The sequence below is a fragment of the Epinephelus fuscoguttatus genome, linkage group LG3 (assembly GCF_011397635.1).
Source record: "Epinephelus fuscoguttatus linkage group LG3, E.fuscoguttatus.final_Chr_v1".
NCBI lineage: Eukaryota > Metazoa > Chordata > Actinopteri > Perciformes > Serranidae > Epinephelus > Epinephelus fuscoguttatus.
The window spans coordinates 39,985,759-40,002,691 of record NC_064754.1 but is presented as its reverse complement, the minus strand read 5'-3'; the positions used below and the strand labels follow the sequence as shown (position 1 = coordinate 40,002,691).

Sequence of the window (16,933 nt, the reverse complement as noted above, 5' to 3'; positions counted from 1 at the left end):
AGCAATAATATTTTGGAATATAATTTATTACACAAACTTATTTTCAAGTGGTGAATATAAAAAATAAATGTATAAAAGTCTGGCAAAATTAATTCCATCAATTTTGACAGTACTAGATGAACAGTTCTTCCAAAATCTCTCACAGCATTCAGATATTCCACATTTTAACCATGATTTTGTTAAACATGTTAATAAATGTAATCTTAATATTAACTGCCAATCTTAGGAAAGGGGGGGGGGGGGATTTTTACAGTACTGTGGGAGTAATGGCAACAGTTTTATAGTGAGAAAAGACATGATCAAATATATCTTTCTAAATCTCATAATTAAACTACTGTACACGTGCAACATACAGTATAATAGCTTTCTATGAACTCATTAAACATTTGACAAAATGTGAAAAACTGGTGACTCAGTAATAGCAAACTTTTGGCAAGAGAAGAGGAAACAATTTCTGCCAATGGTAACATAAAAAATGGCATGTGTAGCAAAATAAAAAAGTCAGTTCTGTGACTTATTTTTTTGAACACCTGATCAAAAAGACGAACTCATACACATTCATGCTTCTGCACTGGCCAAACTGCAAAGCAAGAAACCTCCAGTGGGTTTCATTAGTCATCTGACATGCCCTCCTTCACTTCCCCTCAGCAACATATGTCACACCACTGGACTCCTGCTGAGCAAGGATTGCAAATGGAAAACAGACAGCTGAGGAATGATATACTGCAGATGTTTAACTTTCATATGTTAAAATCTCTGCATTCTGTTTTACCCTTTAAGTATCACCTCCTCCTTCCACTGTGCAGAGGAAATGACGGAGGATCATACTACATTCTTGTTAGCCCTTTCTCTCGAGGGTACATAATTTAACGCCTCCTCCTGCTGCTCCTGTCAATCTCACAAAAACCCACTTCAGTTTTCAGAGTAATGCGACAGTACATAAGATGGCAGCAGGGATTTTCCCAAGGGGAAGTCAGCTAGGGCTGGTTAACCCGCTGTTGTCTGTGGTTTAATATGAGGAATGAAAAACAGCATCTAAAGCCCAGTCAGATAGCAAATTAACACTGTCAGTTTGCACAGTTCTCAAAGTGTTCTTTGACAAGTTGTTCCTGAGTCAGTCAAGATATTTAGCAGGGGTCAGCTGCTTCATATCTGAGGATCTTTGGAAAATGTCTTTAAACATGTATGGTCCTTTAAAGTAGTGACTAAAAAATCAAAAAAGAAAATCAAAAATATAAAGGATGTGCTGTTTTGACAGAAGATGACAGAGAACAACCATAGGTCATTTTAACAAAACAAAATGAGTATCGCATTTCCCGCTTTCCAAAAGTTTTTAGATTTAAACTCCAGCAACAGTAAACAATGTCCTCTGGTATTGCTGTCTGAATGTCCCATTATTCAGAGGCTCCGCTTCTAAATTTTCCAGAAAACCTTCTTTCTGTAGAACAAGTAGGAGATCAAGACCCAACAGGAAGTAGCCACGAGGTTCTGGGTCAGGTGTTCGGCGTGGGATTGGCTGTTGACCATGCGCCAGCGGAAGGGGAAGTAGTCCTCAAACACTTCGTGACCCACGTACACAAGTATGGAGTTCATACCTGGAAGCACGCACATAATAAGAGTGGAAACTGAATTCAAAAGTGGTAGATCTAATTTCTCTGCACCTTTACAGACAGAATTGAGACACACTGGCGATTGTGTAGATTTAATAATCATACAAGTACTAATATTTTACTACATCTCCACAAATACTTGACCTCTATATTCATATCAAACTAAAAGAAAATACTGTTACAGTGTGAGAAATGGAAGATTCCTCAAAGGCTCAAAACTTTTTTATGAGTGCCTAAATTTGTTCTTGTTTAATTGTTATTATTGACTCTATTCCTGCAGTAACTTCACTTATTGCCGTCCATTGCTGTTCTGCAAGCTTGGACTGAAATTGAAATGGATTTTGCGTCTTCTTTCTGGTTAAACAAAAAGGATCTTACGCTTTCCTAAAAAGGTCTGACTCTGTAGGAATCCTCTCCATAATGTTGTCAGACACTTAAAAGAACCACCTGAGCCTGTCAGTGGCAAAACAAGCATTTTCTGTGGATGTAAACTGATGGTGTGGACGTAGTGCTTGTACTGCTGCTGGCTGCAGTGCTCTCACTCAATACTGGAACATTTTCAAAAATCGTTGTTCTCATTAGTCACTTAGACACAAAAACATGGCAAAATAGGGGCCGCACTGAAAACTACCTTTTAACTCTAGATTTTTTAAGGTTTATTTGACATGCAGAAAGCCACAGAGCAACTCTTCAGCCTGGTAGCAGATGCTTTGTACTCCCCCTCTGTGTGTTATGGCTCTACCATAAATACTTACTGTATGTTTGTATGTACAAAATGCTTACTTTTAACACTGTCTAATTCTGAGCATACATCAGACAATATAGTGCAGTGCTCACCAGGGTAGTAGAATGGTGCTCCAGACCACCACTTCTTCACATCCACGGTGTAGTAGACCAGCACTAGCAGCACATATGCAAAGCAGGCCAGCGTCGTCACATAGGACAGCGACCTAGAAGTGACATGAACACAAACATTCTACTACAAATATTTATCAAGGATATGCCTGTAGGGTTGGAGAGCTTCAATAAGTCTGAAGATTATCTGTTACTTCTCTCTTGCCAAAGTTTCATACAAGACACAGCAACTCCACAAAATCTCTTTATTAGCAGCCATTTGTGCTGATGGTCAACAGCTTCTGACTGTGCCGATGATCCCATGCACTGGCATGGATGGGTGCCCACTTTGACCTGGTGGCACTGTTGAACTGTTAGACTTTTAAGATGAAATATTGTGTGTTTGATACATAGGATGAGGGAGGTAGCTGGCTAGCAATGAGACACAATTGTAGAAGCCTGGAAAGTACTGGAATATTGTGAATATACATCAGTATAAAGTTAGAGAGGGATCTCACATAGCGTGTTTTTAAAACAGGGAAGACAGGACTGCAAAATTTATTTCTGCAATACGCATTAAAAAACCCAAACAAGCAAACACCAAAAGAAACAAGTAATAGCATCCCAGCCACAATAAAATCCTACAGCACTAAAGTACTAACACATAAACAAAAGACCTATGAACTAAAGACAATAATAAAAGCCGGGGATGTGTCTCATAACTTCTTAAACTGTCCACTCCCATCAGCGATTTCCTCAAACCTTTGGTCAACAGATATAAACAGCTATTGCTAAGCAAAACCACTTCTTCCATCTGAAAGTGTGTCAAAGCAAACTTTACCATAAGTTCTTGTTAACAGGAATGAAGCCCTGGTCTGTGGAACACTTGGTCAGAACTGCTGATATGACTCCCTGTGTGTTACAAAAGGCTTTATTATTCATCTAAAAAAAGCAAACAATGACTCATTTAATATACTTGGAAGTGACAAATTGATACATACTACAGAGGCATAAGAGTTCATGTACTCACCAATATAAGACCCCATACCAGAAACCTTGACATTATACTTCTGTGGAGATCTCTGTAGTGTAAGATAATTTTTCCTGCCTGAGGACAATTAAAAGTGCAATCAATAAATTCAAATTTGATTTTGTTTGTTTGTTCTAGTTAGCTATGTTATTATCAATTTGACATCAGAAATATGAGTAAAAGCAAGAAGCAAGGAGTGAGAGAGAACCAGACAAATACACATTACCAACCTGTAATCCAAGAAAAGCCATGAGGATAGAGTTAATGCTGCCAAGAACACCTTCTGGATCGTATGGCATACGAGTTGCATAAATCACCTTCATTAAAATGGAAACAGAAGAGGAAAGTTGAAAATAAGTTTATCCTTGCATCACCTGTAGCATTAGCATGGTTGGGGTCAGTGTATGGGCCTCTCAGAGAGAAACCTGATATGTAAACTCAAGCTCAACATCCCAGGTTATAAAAAGACTACACGTGACTTCTGTTGGTATGTTTGGGTTGTTTTGCTGATCGCTAACCCGTGAAGAGGGATTCTGGTAGATGTGGCTCTCTCCAAGCAGCCATCGGTCAATGTAACCAGCCGCACCACCGGTGCAGTTAGCATACAGGCCCATGTCCCCGATCCCACCTGGACCCAGGTAGCCTCTGTTCAGAAGAGTCAGCATTATCAATGTAGGATAAAGGGTATTGAGAGCAAGGTTAAGGTTTAAAAATAAACACCAAAGCAAGGATGAAATTTTAAAGGGACCGTTCACCCCAAAATCAAAAATATATATTTTGCCTCTTACCTGTAGTGCTGTTTGTCAGTCCAGACTGTTTTGGTGTGAGCTGCCGAGTCTTGGAGATATCGCCCATGCAGATGTCTGCCTTCTCTTCAATATAATGGAACTAGATGGCACTCGGCTTGTGGTACTCAAAGTGCAAAAAATACTTTTGAAAAACTCAACAGCAATGTCTCTTTCCAGAAATCATGACCTGGTTACACAAGATATTCCACAGACCTTGTTTTGAGCAGTTTCACGTAGGAACTATTTTCTTCCAACCAAACTGTGCGAGCCAACTGTATCACAGTGCAGAAGGAAGCGTGCATCTACTGCTTAGCCCACCTAGCACCACTGAGCTAGCTAATGTTACAGCTATGTTCCCCTCTGCGTGGGGATACGGTTGGCGGGTGTAGTATGGTTGAAAGAAAATAGCTCCTACATTAAACTGTTCACAACATGGTCTGGGGATTATCTTGAGTAACCGGGTCATGATTTATGGAAAGAGACATTGCTGTTGAGTTTTTTAAAGGCAGACATCCCTATGGCTAATATCTCCAACACTTGGCAACTCACACCAAAACAATGGAGACTGATAAATAGCACTACAGGTAAGAGAAAACAATATGTATTTTGGGGTGAACTGTCCCTTTAAGTATTTCTTTATGACACATTGTTGTCTGTGTAATTGGCTGTGCAATTCTTTGAATGTATTTCAATAAATAAATAGATTAATAAAACTGCACCTGAATCTGGGTCTGACTCAAAAATGTGTAGACACTACAAGCATCGCCTGATAATCAGACTGAACCGTCACTGCTTTTTACACAAACACTTATTACAAAGGACCAAAGACATAGATATTTTTCAGAAGTGGACAAAACCCTGTTGCTTGCTGAGCATTTCTCCTTTTACATTGATGGTAAACAACGCACAAACATGCCCCGATTTACTCACCTTGGGCAACCTGGAACAGGAAGTAGGAAAGTGAGGCATAGCCAGACGACTTCTAAGAGAAGCACACACAGCCAGGCTGGCCAGTACAGCAAGATGTCAAGGGCAGGGGACCACCAAGCATCCTGGAGAACAGAGACACTCCTCAATCAAACCTTTTGTTTGCCTCCAAAATAAATTTACTATCTGGAACATCAGAATTTTGACATATGTCAATAGATATGTAAACAGCAAACATGGCAGTTTTATTTTAGGTCATCTTTGCACCAGTTGAACACAAAATAGAAAGTCAAGGGTAGAACAGAGCTGTCGGCTGACCGTTGGAAGGATGTCAAGATGACCTCTCGCCACCAACAGATCCAGGCAGGCTACAGCTAAGTATGTCCAGGCCAGGCGCTGCAACACACCAGGGATCCGCAAGTTGTCAAAAGACACTGTGAAGTAGATGAGGATTTAGAGCGAGCACACATGCAGGCGGAAACACACAAGCAAACAAAGAAAGGAAGAAATAAGTCAACAGTTTGGAACAGTATCAAAGAAGAGGGTATATTAATTATCTAAATGGTTTGTGATGTCACAGTCAACATCAAAGAAGTGCGCTGTTTATACTCACATGTTCCTTGGCAGTAGTTTGGGTTGATGATAAAGAGGCCGATGAGGAAGAGCTGCAGGCTCCTCCACATGACCTTCCACAGCAGTGAGCGGCGTGTGGAGCCCGCACGGAGCAGGGCGTTGATTGACAGCGCGATGGACGTCCCCATTATAAAGACAAACCTGTTGAAGGAGGGAAACACTAAGTGTGAGAATATCAGACACACAGAGGAGTAAAATGAAAATGACATAAGGTTTAAATTCAAAGTGAGTTTACCAAGGGAAGACTAGATCTGCGACAGTGAGGCCTGTAAGGAGACAAAACGGAAAAGACAGGCTTCAAAATCAACAACAATACCAAGGCTGGAGGCAAATATCTGTGGAGAAGCAGGTGAGACTCACCATTCCAGCTTTCATGTCTAAAGAACCAGTATCGTCCCCCTCCGTAGTTCACAAACACCATAATGACTAAGGAGATACTGGCAGGAAATAAAAGAGGAATTTCACTGAGATCAGACCAAACAGGCAAGCAAAGTTAGATATATTTGTTTCAGATGATGCATCAAAGTTAGAACAACTAAATGGGTCACTTCAGGGAAGAAAACTCCCTTGAAACAAATACTGAAACTTCAAGGCACCAGATCCACGTTAATATTATCAGTAGGGTCCTAATTAATGAGGCACAATCCCAGTGACGGCTGCCCGCTACAATAAGAACCACATGATACTGTATGAGGCCAGATCAGGCCAAGTGGTAATTCAGTTCATATCTTTGTTTGAGGAAGCTGAGCTATGTAGGTGAGGGGTGAGATGAGGTAGGGGCCTACCCTCTAAATGTGTCCAGGGAGCGCAGCCTCTTGCTGGGGCTGGGTGGTGGAGGGAGGATGTTGTCAGCAACTAGTGACACTGTCCTGCCAGGGGAGCCCAGCTCCTGAATGATTAAAGTTGGAAATCATCACAGTTCAATTAGAAGCGTACACATCTCTGCACACAAATCATGGTTAGAACAATTTCCTTACAGATTTGACAAAGAAGAAAAAAAATTTTAATACATGCAGTCTGTAACAGAATTTGTTACAGAATTTTGTTCAAGCCGCTCAAAAACTCAACAGCAATGTCTCTTTCCAGAAATCATGACCTGGTTACTCAAGATAATCCACAGACCTTGTTATGAGCAGTTTCATATTGAAACACTTGTTTTGACCAAACTACACCTGCCAACCATATCACCATGCAGAAGGAAGTGTGCATCTACTCATGAATGAAGCAGAAGATGCACACTTTCTTCTGCACTGTGATACAGTTGTTGGGTATAGTGCAGTAGGAAGAAAATAGTTCCTACATGAAACTGCTCACAACAAGTTCTGGGGATTATTTTCTTTTTATTGCTGTTAATTTTTTCAAGTGACGTTTTTTGGAGTTTGAGCACACACCTAGTTCCATTATATTGGAGAGAGGGCAGGCAGCTCTATGGCCAATAACTCCAGAACTTGGCAACTCACACTCAAACCATCTAGATCGATAAATAGCTCTAAAAGTAAGAGGGAAAATATATGTTTTTGCTTTTTGGGTGAACTGTCCCTTTAACAGTCCCTGAAAGCTGAGTGATGCATCTAACATAATAATTATAGGTGAGATTTCTAATAATTAAAAAACATTATATTTTTATTAAGTTTTTCATAACAAATTTGAAGAGCGTTTTAATGCAAATTTAAAATACAAACTCTAATAAATAAAGATATTTGGTTACTAATTTTAGTTCCAGTACCATCTCGGCTAAAAAGATTTTACAGTCTTACAGTGTTTGGCAAAATATCCTCTAAACAAACACTCACAGAGTTGATGAGCCTCTCTGTCTCCATGGTGCCGCTAATTCGGAAGAGGATACCCTTCACTAAGTCGAGCCTGGATAAGAAGCAATCAGCCAGTTTAGGAGTAATTCTATATTACACACAAACTCACAGCTCACAGTTGAGACACAGGAATACAGCAGCAGGAGCTCTCTGTACTTGGCAGTAATTTTAGCAAGAGATGTTCACGCCACAGCACTGTGACAAATATATCAAGAAATTGATGAAATTATAATTTCATACATCATATGTAGATTCAATTTTGTTTGCATACATACAAATGACAATGTTGATTTCTTAAACAGTATGAAACTCATAACAGCTCTACTTAGGAATTAACTGAATGAATAAAAAAACAAAATGGCTTTACCCTAATAATTTTGTTCCAATGGCAGATGCCAATGCCAGTCCAGCAAAGATGAGAAAAGCTACTAGGATCGCTATGTGGAGAAAAAGCAGAACATTATTTAAATGTTGCATGTTGTTTGTGCAGCATAGAAGGGATGAATAAAGCATCAAAACTGCCCTACAAAGGTTGACCGCAGAACTACAGTTTTGGTCAAAATTGAATTATGGCTCAAATTAAACTTTCGGATATCTGTTCTATCTTGTGACAACATTTTCTGGTTCAATCTCATTCTGTTCTCGAGAAAAAAGGGTGTAAAATTGCAGCAACAACAAAATCCAACCAAAAACCCAAGGCAAACCGCATTAAAAGTAGTTAATGTGCTCTTACTTGGGATTTTATTGGACGAAGGAAACCTGCAGTAAGCGTATTACATGGTGAACATGAGAATAAGGCTGATGACAATGACAAAATAACTGATATCGAGATTCGAGACAACGACCATAGCAAAATCACTGATAAATACAATGATGATGTCAAGTCATCCTAATTTAGGTCAAACCTGATAAGATGAATATATTACAACAAAATAATACTTGATGGTTGCTTAAATGTTTCTCTGTTGCCACTTTTAAAACCGACATCTATAAATGAAACAAATATAAACTGAATGAAGTAAGAAATAAAAACAGTTTTTCTGTTCCTAAAAAAGGTAAGACACTAAAATTGTAGTTGCTGCACTTTGCCTTTACATCCATCCATTTTCAACCACTTATCCGAGGCCAGGTCACAGAGGCAGCAGGCTGAGCTAAGTACTCCCCAGCAACACTTTCCAGCTCCTCCTGGGGGACCCCGAGGCGTTCCCAGGCCAGACGAGATATATAATCCCTCTAGCGTGTTCTGGGTCTGCCCTGGGGCCTCCCACCAGTTGGACGTGCCAGGAACACCTCTAACAGGAGGTGCTCAGGAGATGCCTGAACCACCTCAACTGGCCCCTTTCAACACTTTGCCTTTGACTTACCTATGTAGCTGTTTAGAGTAATACAAAAGCTACAATTTTAGTGCATTATTGAGGTCACAGGCATAAAAATTACTTTATGAAAACCGATGTAATTTGTGCTTTACCACTTTGCTACCTATAACACATTTGGCTGGGCAGTCAAAAAAACACTTTGAAGCCATTTTTCTCAGTTTCAGTGTTGGCATAGTTTCTGCAATTAGCCTTTGTAGGACAGAAAACACTTGACACTCACGTATGTAGCTGTTGACAGGATTCTCATCAGTCACTATGAAGCAGTTGACCATGGAGGAGTTGTTCAGATTTTTCACCCACAGAGAGTAGTTCCCATGTTCCCCAAAGTGGAATGGAACACTGAAAGTCAAAGGTATACGCTAAACCAGACAGGACACCATCAAGACTGATTGATGTATGTACATATGCCCATAGTAATAACATGGACCTTTTGTTTTAATGTGCAAATTGTCATTCAACAAGACAGTTGTTGACATGCCACACTCACCTTGATGAAATGTGCAAGAAATTCTACTGTATGTCAAATTATGTCTACTAACATATATTCATTTTATAAAAAATACATTTTCCTCGTATGCTGGATGGTTAGGCAATGAGTATTATTTTTAAGATGTGCCGCAACATCTAAAGTTTGAAGTGGAGCTGTAAAGGATCTGTGTGAACATATCTCTAAATCCTATTAGATTTTCAATCCAACAAAAAATGTTTGTTTAGGTACATATTAAAATAAGAAATGTATTTGTAAAACATATCTGTGTCAGTCTATTAAAGCTGTAAGAGACCATTTTCCATTGGTTGATAGAATGAGACTTCCCAAACATTTATACAGCACAAGGTTTTTATATATATATATATATATATATATATATATATATATATATATATATATATATATATATATTTCTAGTTCAGGCATTTGTAAAACATGTCTGTATCATTCAACTTACTTGCAGAGCTCCTGGCTTCTAGTGTTGTTGAGCTGTAGTGTAATTTCATGCTGTGTGCTCACAACAAAGTCTGCCGAACTGGGATGGCCAGGACTGGATCCTGCGGATACCACCCCTAGCTGCTGGTACAAACACTAGCATACAAGGGAACAAGGGTCCAGATCAGACTTCATCATCATCTTCATTTCAAACAAGTCACAGAATAAACAGGAGGAGAATACCTGGTGTGTGTTTAAGCCTACCTGATAGCACCGCTGTGACATCCAGTACACCACCACCTCAGTGTCCAGCTCATTGTTGACTGTCAGACTTGCCTCATCCATCTTCAGGACTATGCGTCTTCGATGAGGGTGGCCAGCTGGAGTCAGAAACAGAAGTACACATTGTGCAGATTAGTCATACAATCAGAAACCCACTGCACTGCTTAGAACCAAAGATACATGCGTAAAATAATCCCAGCTGTCCTGACTCCATGTTGACCGACATATTGTAAATCAGAGAAATCGTACAGTGAAGCCGATGCTTTTATATGTCTTCGTAGATGATACAGCTGAGCAGGCGGTGTCCTGTACTACAACTTACCTCAAACCAGTCGTTCACTGCTATCGTTATAGCCGAATGGTAGCTTAGGTGGAAAGCCAGAGGTAAAATAACCGCCCTGTTTAACTGTAAGCTACAGCCAGGCAGCTAACACTGCTGTCTGGAGGAGGAAAGCATGTGAGAGGGCTGAAGTTATGGCTGCAGAGCTCTGTGGTCACATGCCGTATTAATCCATAAACTACCCCCAGGAGGGAATTTTAAACGACTGGAGCTCGTGCTTGGACTGTCAACTGTATCTTTGACCTGGTGGTGTTTTGTTTTGCGTTAGTCGCGAGCTTACAATTTTATAATTTAACAGTCGAATACTAAACATTATCTAACATGGTGAATCTCTGATGAAAGCCACCGACACTGCTGCAAGGCAATTTTAACACGTAAAGGAGTGAAATAAATGTACAATTGTGCTGGACATTTGATTTTAGCTGTAGCTAACTAACTAGCTACGAAACACCATCCTGCTCTTAGTTTTGTCATGTCTACAGTCCTGGATACTCACAGGTAGATATTTCGGCTGTCAGCGGCACCACGCAAACGGCTACAAATAAAGCAAGAGCAGCAAGGGGAAACATATTTTTCTCTGGTTGTGTCATTTCTTTTGTGTTTGTCCGCTTCCCCCCTGCGACTGAAGATGTTTCTTTGGACTTTTTTAGTTTCCTTTTTGCCATAGCAGCAGCACAAACCACTTCCGACCCTTCCTTGTTTTGACATTGTAGTGGGAGCGACGAGGGCCAAAGTACATTATCGACGCCTAGGTTACCTGTTTGTCTTGTCGCCCTCAAACGGTCACTACCTATGGCTCAACCCCACATCCCTGTACTGCTACCATAAAAGACTGACCAGTAACTGTGTCCTCATCCGTGTGCATGTATTGTATTTGCGCAAATTGCCAGTTTATTTGACGGACACTGTCTACACACGAAATTTGACCCCAGTCACGAGTCATGACCTCAGCACAGCGCACAATACGCATACTCCGCGCTCGGGTCACATAACGTTTCTTTCGCCAACCTTGGGAGGAAAATCAAAACGCCAACTTTTGCCTTTAGCCAGGTGTATATCTTACCTTTGAATAAATGAATGTAATCCAAGAGATGTCTGCTGTCTGTCCGTTAAGATAAAACAGCTGGTCAGGCCAACGTTAAAATCCAGTATTTCCACAGACTGCGCGGCCAATTATCTTCCTCTCACGCGTTCAAACGCAGCAGTGAATATGTTGGATTTACACGTAAGTTAATTTATTTAAACAATTATATACCCAGGAGAAACACCTTATAGTTTTCATACAGATAAAACTCATGTGGACCACGAAAGATACACCCCACTGTTGGATACAAGCTTTTATATGACTGAACCTCTAATATACATAGAGTACTGAGGTCGTGAAGGGAGCTACATTGTCTGTTGCTATGGCAACGTATAATATTTCAACCCATAGATTAACTAACTCGCATCTGTGTTCACAAGCGTTTCTCCCTGATATTTTGTACAGACTAGAGTCGTTTCTCAGATGAGCTGAACTCTTCCCAATTTCCGTCTTTAATCAGATAATCCTCATGTTAGTCATCAGTCATCTTTTTATATTGCCATCTCTTTAAAAAAAATGTCCACCGACGCATGCGCACACGCTGTGACAGCAAGGACTCCAAATCGATTATCGAGTGAATTAACGGCGCCTCCCATTGGACTTCATCGATCACAATGGCGGATAAACAAAATGCTCAAAAAAGGTAATATTAATGTTAACCCATTATTGACGTTTGCTCGCATAGCTAAAAGTTAACAGCTAACAAAAATAAGTACTTAATAGCCATAATGAAGCAGCCATGTAGCTAGTTTATACGGCTAAAGAAATGGCTAGTTAGCTACATGACGTTAGCTAACATAGTAAGCATTTTTCCTCTCATGTTCTCAATCATTGTTTTTCTTTTCCCCCCTGCAGTGTCAAAATAGCCGCTGGAGCTGTAGTTTGTGTTGAAAGTGAGATTAGAGGAGATGTCACCATAGGTAAGACGTTTCGCTTTGAGTCACTTCCAAGTAGTCACTGATGACTTGATAAAACTTGTATTTCTTACACTTAAATCGGATTAATCTCTCAACTAATTCAACAGGTTTAAATTAACTTTTTCAATTCTGTGTTTCCTCAGGCCCCAGGACGGTAGTTCACCCAAAAGCTCGTATCATCGCAGAGGCAGGACCCATAGTGATTGGAGAAGGCAATTTGATCGAGGAGCAAGCTCTTATCATTAATGGGTAACGTTAATTCAATATTCCGTGTATCTCAGTGTCTAACATGTGTGTTACACATACAAGATGGGTTATCTTTGCATATGGGCTACCTCTGTTTTGAAATCAGCCTGTATTGTAACAATAACAAGTTTCTTCTACCCTCCAGGTACCCAGAAAACATCACACCAGAGTCTGAGGTGGAGCCAAAGACAATGACTATTGGCATGAACAATGTATTTGAAGTTGGCTGTGGTATCCTTTTGTCTGACCAGTCTTGTTCCATAAGTCAAATGATTTCATACTGTAACCATACTGTGACTCATAACTATCAAAAGTTCATTCTGCCTTAGCTGAGGACCAACAGTATCACAAGCTTTGAAAATTGGGGACAACAACGTGATTGAATCCAAAGGTTTGTTTGGTTTTTTGTGTGTGTTCATGTGTGAGCAACCCACATCTGCAGAGTAGGATGGAACGTTTCAATAAAAAGTGTCACTCACCGTAACAAATATCCTCTGTTCTGTTGTTCTAGCTGACGTTGGTAGGAATGTGATCCTCACCAGCGGCTGTATCATTGGAGCCTTCTGTCAGGTCAACACCTGTGAGGTCATACCTGAGAACACGGTCATCTACGGCTCTGGATGTATGAGGCGGGTTCAGACGGAGAGACCGCAGGTACCACAGCATTCCAATATGTGTTGTGCTCACAGATGGACCATCAAAATATAAAATTTCTAGCTGAGTCTGTCCGAGAGGTGCTGATTTAACACAGCTCAACAGTAAGGGCTGCTAGAATTGACAGCCAATTCTTGGCCTTTTGTTGCCATCAGTGGCAACTACTTTTTGACATATAAAAAATAGGAACAGCAAAATGGCACTGAAAATGAATACATTTTTGATATTTGCTGTCCTTTAGTGATGTTTAAATAGTGGGGTTACTGTCAAAACCTGGAACCAGACAATTCTGCAAATGCATTTGTGTGTTAACATGCAGGCACGCAGGCATCTGTTTTAGTGCTAATGGAAAATCAAATTAATAGAATGACTGTGGCTGAAAACTTTGACTAACCCATCAGCATCCCAAACAAACATGCAGATTGATTCCACTGACATAGAACCACGTTAACCTAAACAAAAAAAGTAAATTTCCAAAGTATACCAGCATCTTTGAGTTGGATGCAAAATTATAATGTTAAGTATGTACAACACACAACATTTTCACTAGTACAAGGTAGTGCATCCTATAGAACCACAGGCTAGGCACTGGAGCTCTAAGCAACACGAGTGTGCAGTTTAATGACATGTGAAAGCTGCAAGAGCTGGCGCACCCATTGATCGGCCGATGAACACCACCATTTGTAAGATTAATGCCACCTACCAGGATTTTGTGTACCAGAAATTGAGGGTGGGCATGCTAACTGATAAGAGTTAAGATTCAATTTTGTAAAGCATCAGATAAAAAAAAAACAAAAAAAAAACTACACAGGCTTTTGTTCAGTTACTGTAATAAACCTTTTCAACATTCTTTTACGTCACGTTTTTATTAGTAAACCGATGTACATCTTAATCAGTTAAAATATAAGGTATCCAAAGATCAGCAGTCAAAAGCTGATGCTTGACGCCAGCTTGGTGACCACTTTAAAAAATTAGTGTTGAGCCCTGTGTAACTCATTGTTAACTGCAGGCTGAAATCTGTGGGGGTGTTTTAGTAGATTGCATTGTAATTGTTAAGTGCCAGTGCTCCCACCTCTTGTATATGGTGCCTGTATTAGAGATGGGCATGAGTACTCACTCAAAAAGACATAACAGCACATTATCTCAATATGCCTACTTCAGACATGACAGTAACTGTGGGTACTGGTAAAACCCTGCTCTGAGCTGTTGCACATTTCAGTCACATTTATATAATCACAGATCTTGCGTGTCTTTGAAGCATTTCTTTCAGGTCTGAGAGCTTCCACACATACACACATATATATATATATATATATATATATATATATATAATGAATGGTCTTTTCAATCATGTGTGCAAAAGCAGACTGTAAGAAATACATAGTTCATATAAGTATAAACTGAAGCTCGAACATGCAAGGCCCTATTTACAGCTCTCTGCTAACTTAAAAAGAGCGTGCACCATATTTACACTGCAGGTTCCTATGAGATTTTGCACATTACTGCATGCAAGGTAAGAGCAGCAGAGCTCTGGGAACCATAAGTTTAACAAACTGCATCATAATTTGTTGCAGCATTGCAGCTTCTAATTTCCATTGGGCATTTTTTTCCATACTCTACTGAGCTTGTTCAGGGAAACACTATAAATCATGGTTTGTCAGGTCTATTGTTTTCCTAAGTAGTAGTGCAACATTTTCAAACATGTCCTATGTCTGAGTTGGAAAGCATTGTGCACAACACCACTTATTAATATGTTTGTTTATTATCCTCACAGCCCCAGACCCTTCAGCTCGACTTTCTGATGAAGATTTTGCCAAACTACCACCATCTAAAGAAAACTGTTAAAGCTAGCCACAACGCTAGCTAAAATGTAGCTTTGTTCTGCTACTTCTTATGTTGGATTGTAAATGGCGAGCAAACCCATTATTTATATAGACCTGTCCAGAAGAAAGCATGAATGTATATATAATATGTACCTAGCTTCAACAGTGCTTTTTCTCACTAACTGATAAATATTTTCTACTCTAACAGCTGATTAAGCATTTCATCTTTATCTTGCTTGATGTATCCTTTTCTATAATTAATTAAATAACCTCAGAACTGCTGATGGTGTGCTCCATGTACTCATTTATGATCAAAGTGGTTACCATTAATTTTATTACTAGGTTGTAAATAGTGCAGTAAGAAAACAGGAGTTATTAGAATGTTTTCAGTGTATATGCACAATTTGAAAAGAAGACACAATGCCAAAACTAAATGAGACAAGTTTCCTTCTTCTCTATCAAAATGAATGACAACACTTTAAAGGGAGGCTGTTATGCTTATCTTCAGGTTCATACTAGTGTAGAGGGTTTCTACTACAACTATTATACCCTTTAATGGTCCAAGAAAACCCTCATAATGTCTGTGCTGCAACACCTGTACTCACTCTCTATTTGGGACACTCAATTTTAGTGCCCTGCATTCATGTATTAGTAGTAGTATATAGTATTGCGACGTTTTTGTGTGGTAACATCGCATTGTCACATAGTGCAAAGTATTGATTTTTTAATTATATAAATTATTAATATTACAAATACAAATTAAACTTTAAGTAGCCTACGAGAATATGATAAACAACGTTTATTTTGCTGCAAAAAAATGTCTGAACTGAGATGAACAGACTGAAAACTTTATCTTATTAGATAAAATAGATGTTGACAGTTTTTCTTTGGGGACATAAATTGCAGTTGAAAAAAAGGTAATAAATCGCAACATATTTTATCACAATACTCAGTATATATCGAATCATGGATCTTGGTGATTCCAACCTATAGTACACAAGTTGCCGAGCTGATGTCATATGACAGAGACACATGGTGGGCAGAAGCAAATGTTTGGTTGATGTTAAGAAACTTTTTATTAATTCACATATTGCATATTAACTTTTGCTCATGTGTAATATGGTTTATTATATTGTAACCATTAGTTTATTAGAGTGAGCTAGATTAGATACAAAAATGATTTTTTAGTACCTGAAAACAAGTCAGGTAAAGCAACATTTTAGTGGTTTGAGAGAATGTACTTGTGCAGCAACAAGTTTGGGACAAAATCACGTTGTAATATAAAGTTTCAAACTGTTAAACTATACCTGGATAGCAACGTCAGTCTTCACTCTGAGCAACAAGACACGACACATCTTATCTATAACATCCATGTTGTTTCTACATTACAACTTAAAAGCTCATGGATGCACCAAAGTCGGAATAGCGACTTCCCAACTCTGGAAATGGGACCATTTGGGAAGCACATGAATACAGCACGTGCCCCCCTTCTGCCCAGTCTGCTTTGATTGGGCAGCATTTCCGGGTCTTTCGAATCAACTGTAACGGAGAAAGTGGCACTTTCTACCATGAAAAATGACGATTAATAGCTTCAAACAAAACCAGACATGTTCCAAAAGGAATATGATCCAAAACTGGGGAGAAACTGAACGT

General features: G+C 39.5%; 2 protein-coding genes across 2 annotated transcripts; one reads left to right on the top strand and one right to left on the bottom strand.

Annotated features, from left to right (window-relative positions):
• Positions 1 to 5: 5 nt before the first annotated feature.
• hgsnat (heparan-alpha-glucosaminide N-acetyltransferase) lies at positions 6 to 11,511 on the bottom strand. The gene is given in 19 exon segments (XM_049572954.1): positions 6 to 1,595; positions 2,448 to 2,560; positions 3,286 to 3,356; positions 3,475 to 3,552; positions 3,705 to 3,791; positions 3,993 to 4,119; positions 5,193 to 5,299; positions 5,301 to 5,344; positions 5,531 to 5,623; positions 5,803 to 5,963; positions 6,058 to 6,088; positions 6,183 to 6,259; positions 6,608 to 6,711; positions 7,616 to 7,685; positions 8,001 to 8,070; positions 9,230 to 9,348; positions 9,957 to 10,090; positions 10,199 to 10,314; positions 11,053 to 11,511. Coding segments are annotated over 19 exon segments (1,953 nt in total). The 5' UTR covers positions 11,222 to 11,511; the 3' UTR covers positions 6 to 1,413.
• Positions 11,512 to 12,109: 598 nt separating this feature from the next.
• LOC125886620 (dynactin subunit 6-like) lies at positions 12,110 to 15,562 on the top strand. The gene is made up of 7 exons (XM_049572952.1): positions 12,110 to 12,283; positions 12,496 to 12,560; positions 12,701 to 12,806; positions 12,949 to 13,034; positions 13,147 to 13,194; positions 13,315 to 13,457; positions 15,232 to 15,562. The coding sequence occupies exons 1-7, from the start codon at positions 12,255 to 12,257 to the stop codon at positions 15,322 to 15,324; spliced, it is 570 nt and encodes a 189-aa protein (XP_049428909.1). The 5' UTR covers positions 12,110 to 12,254; the 3' UTR covers positions 15,325 to 15,562.
• Positions 15,563 to 16,933: the final 1,371 nt, after the last annotated feature.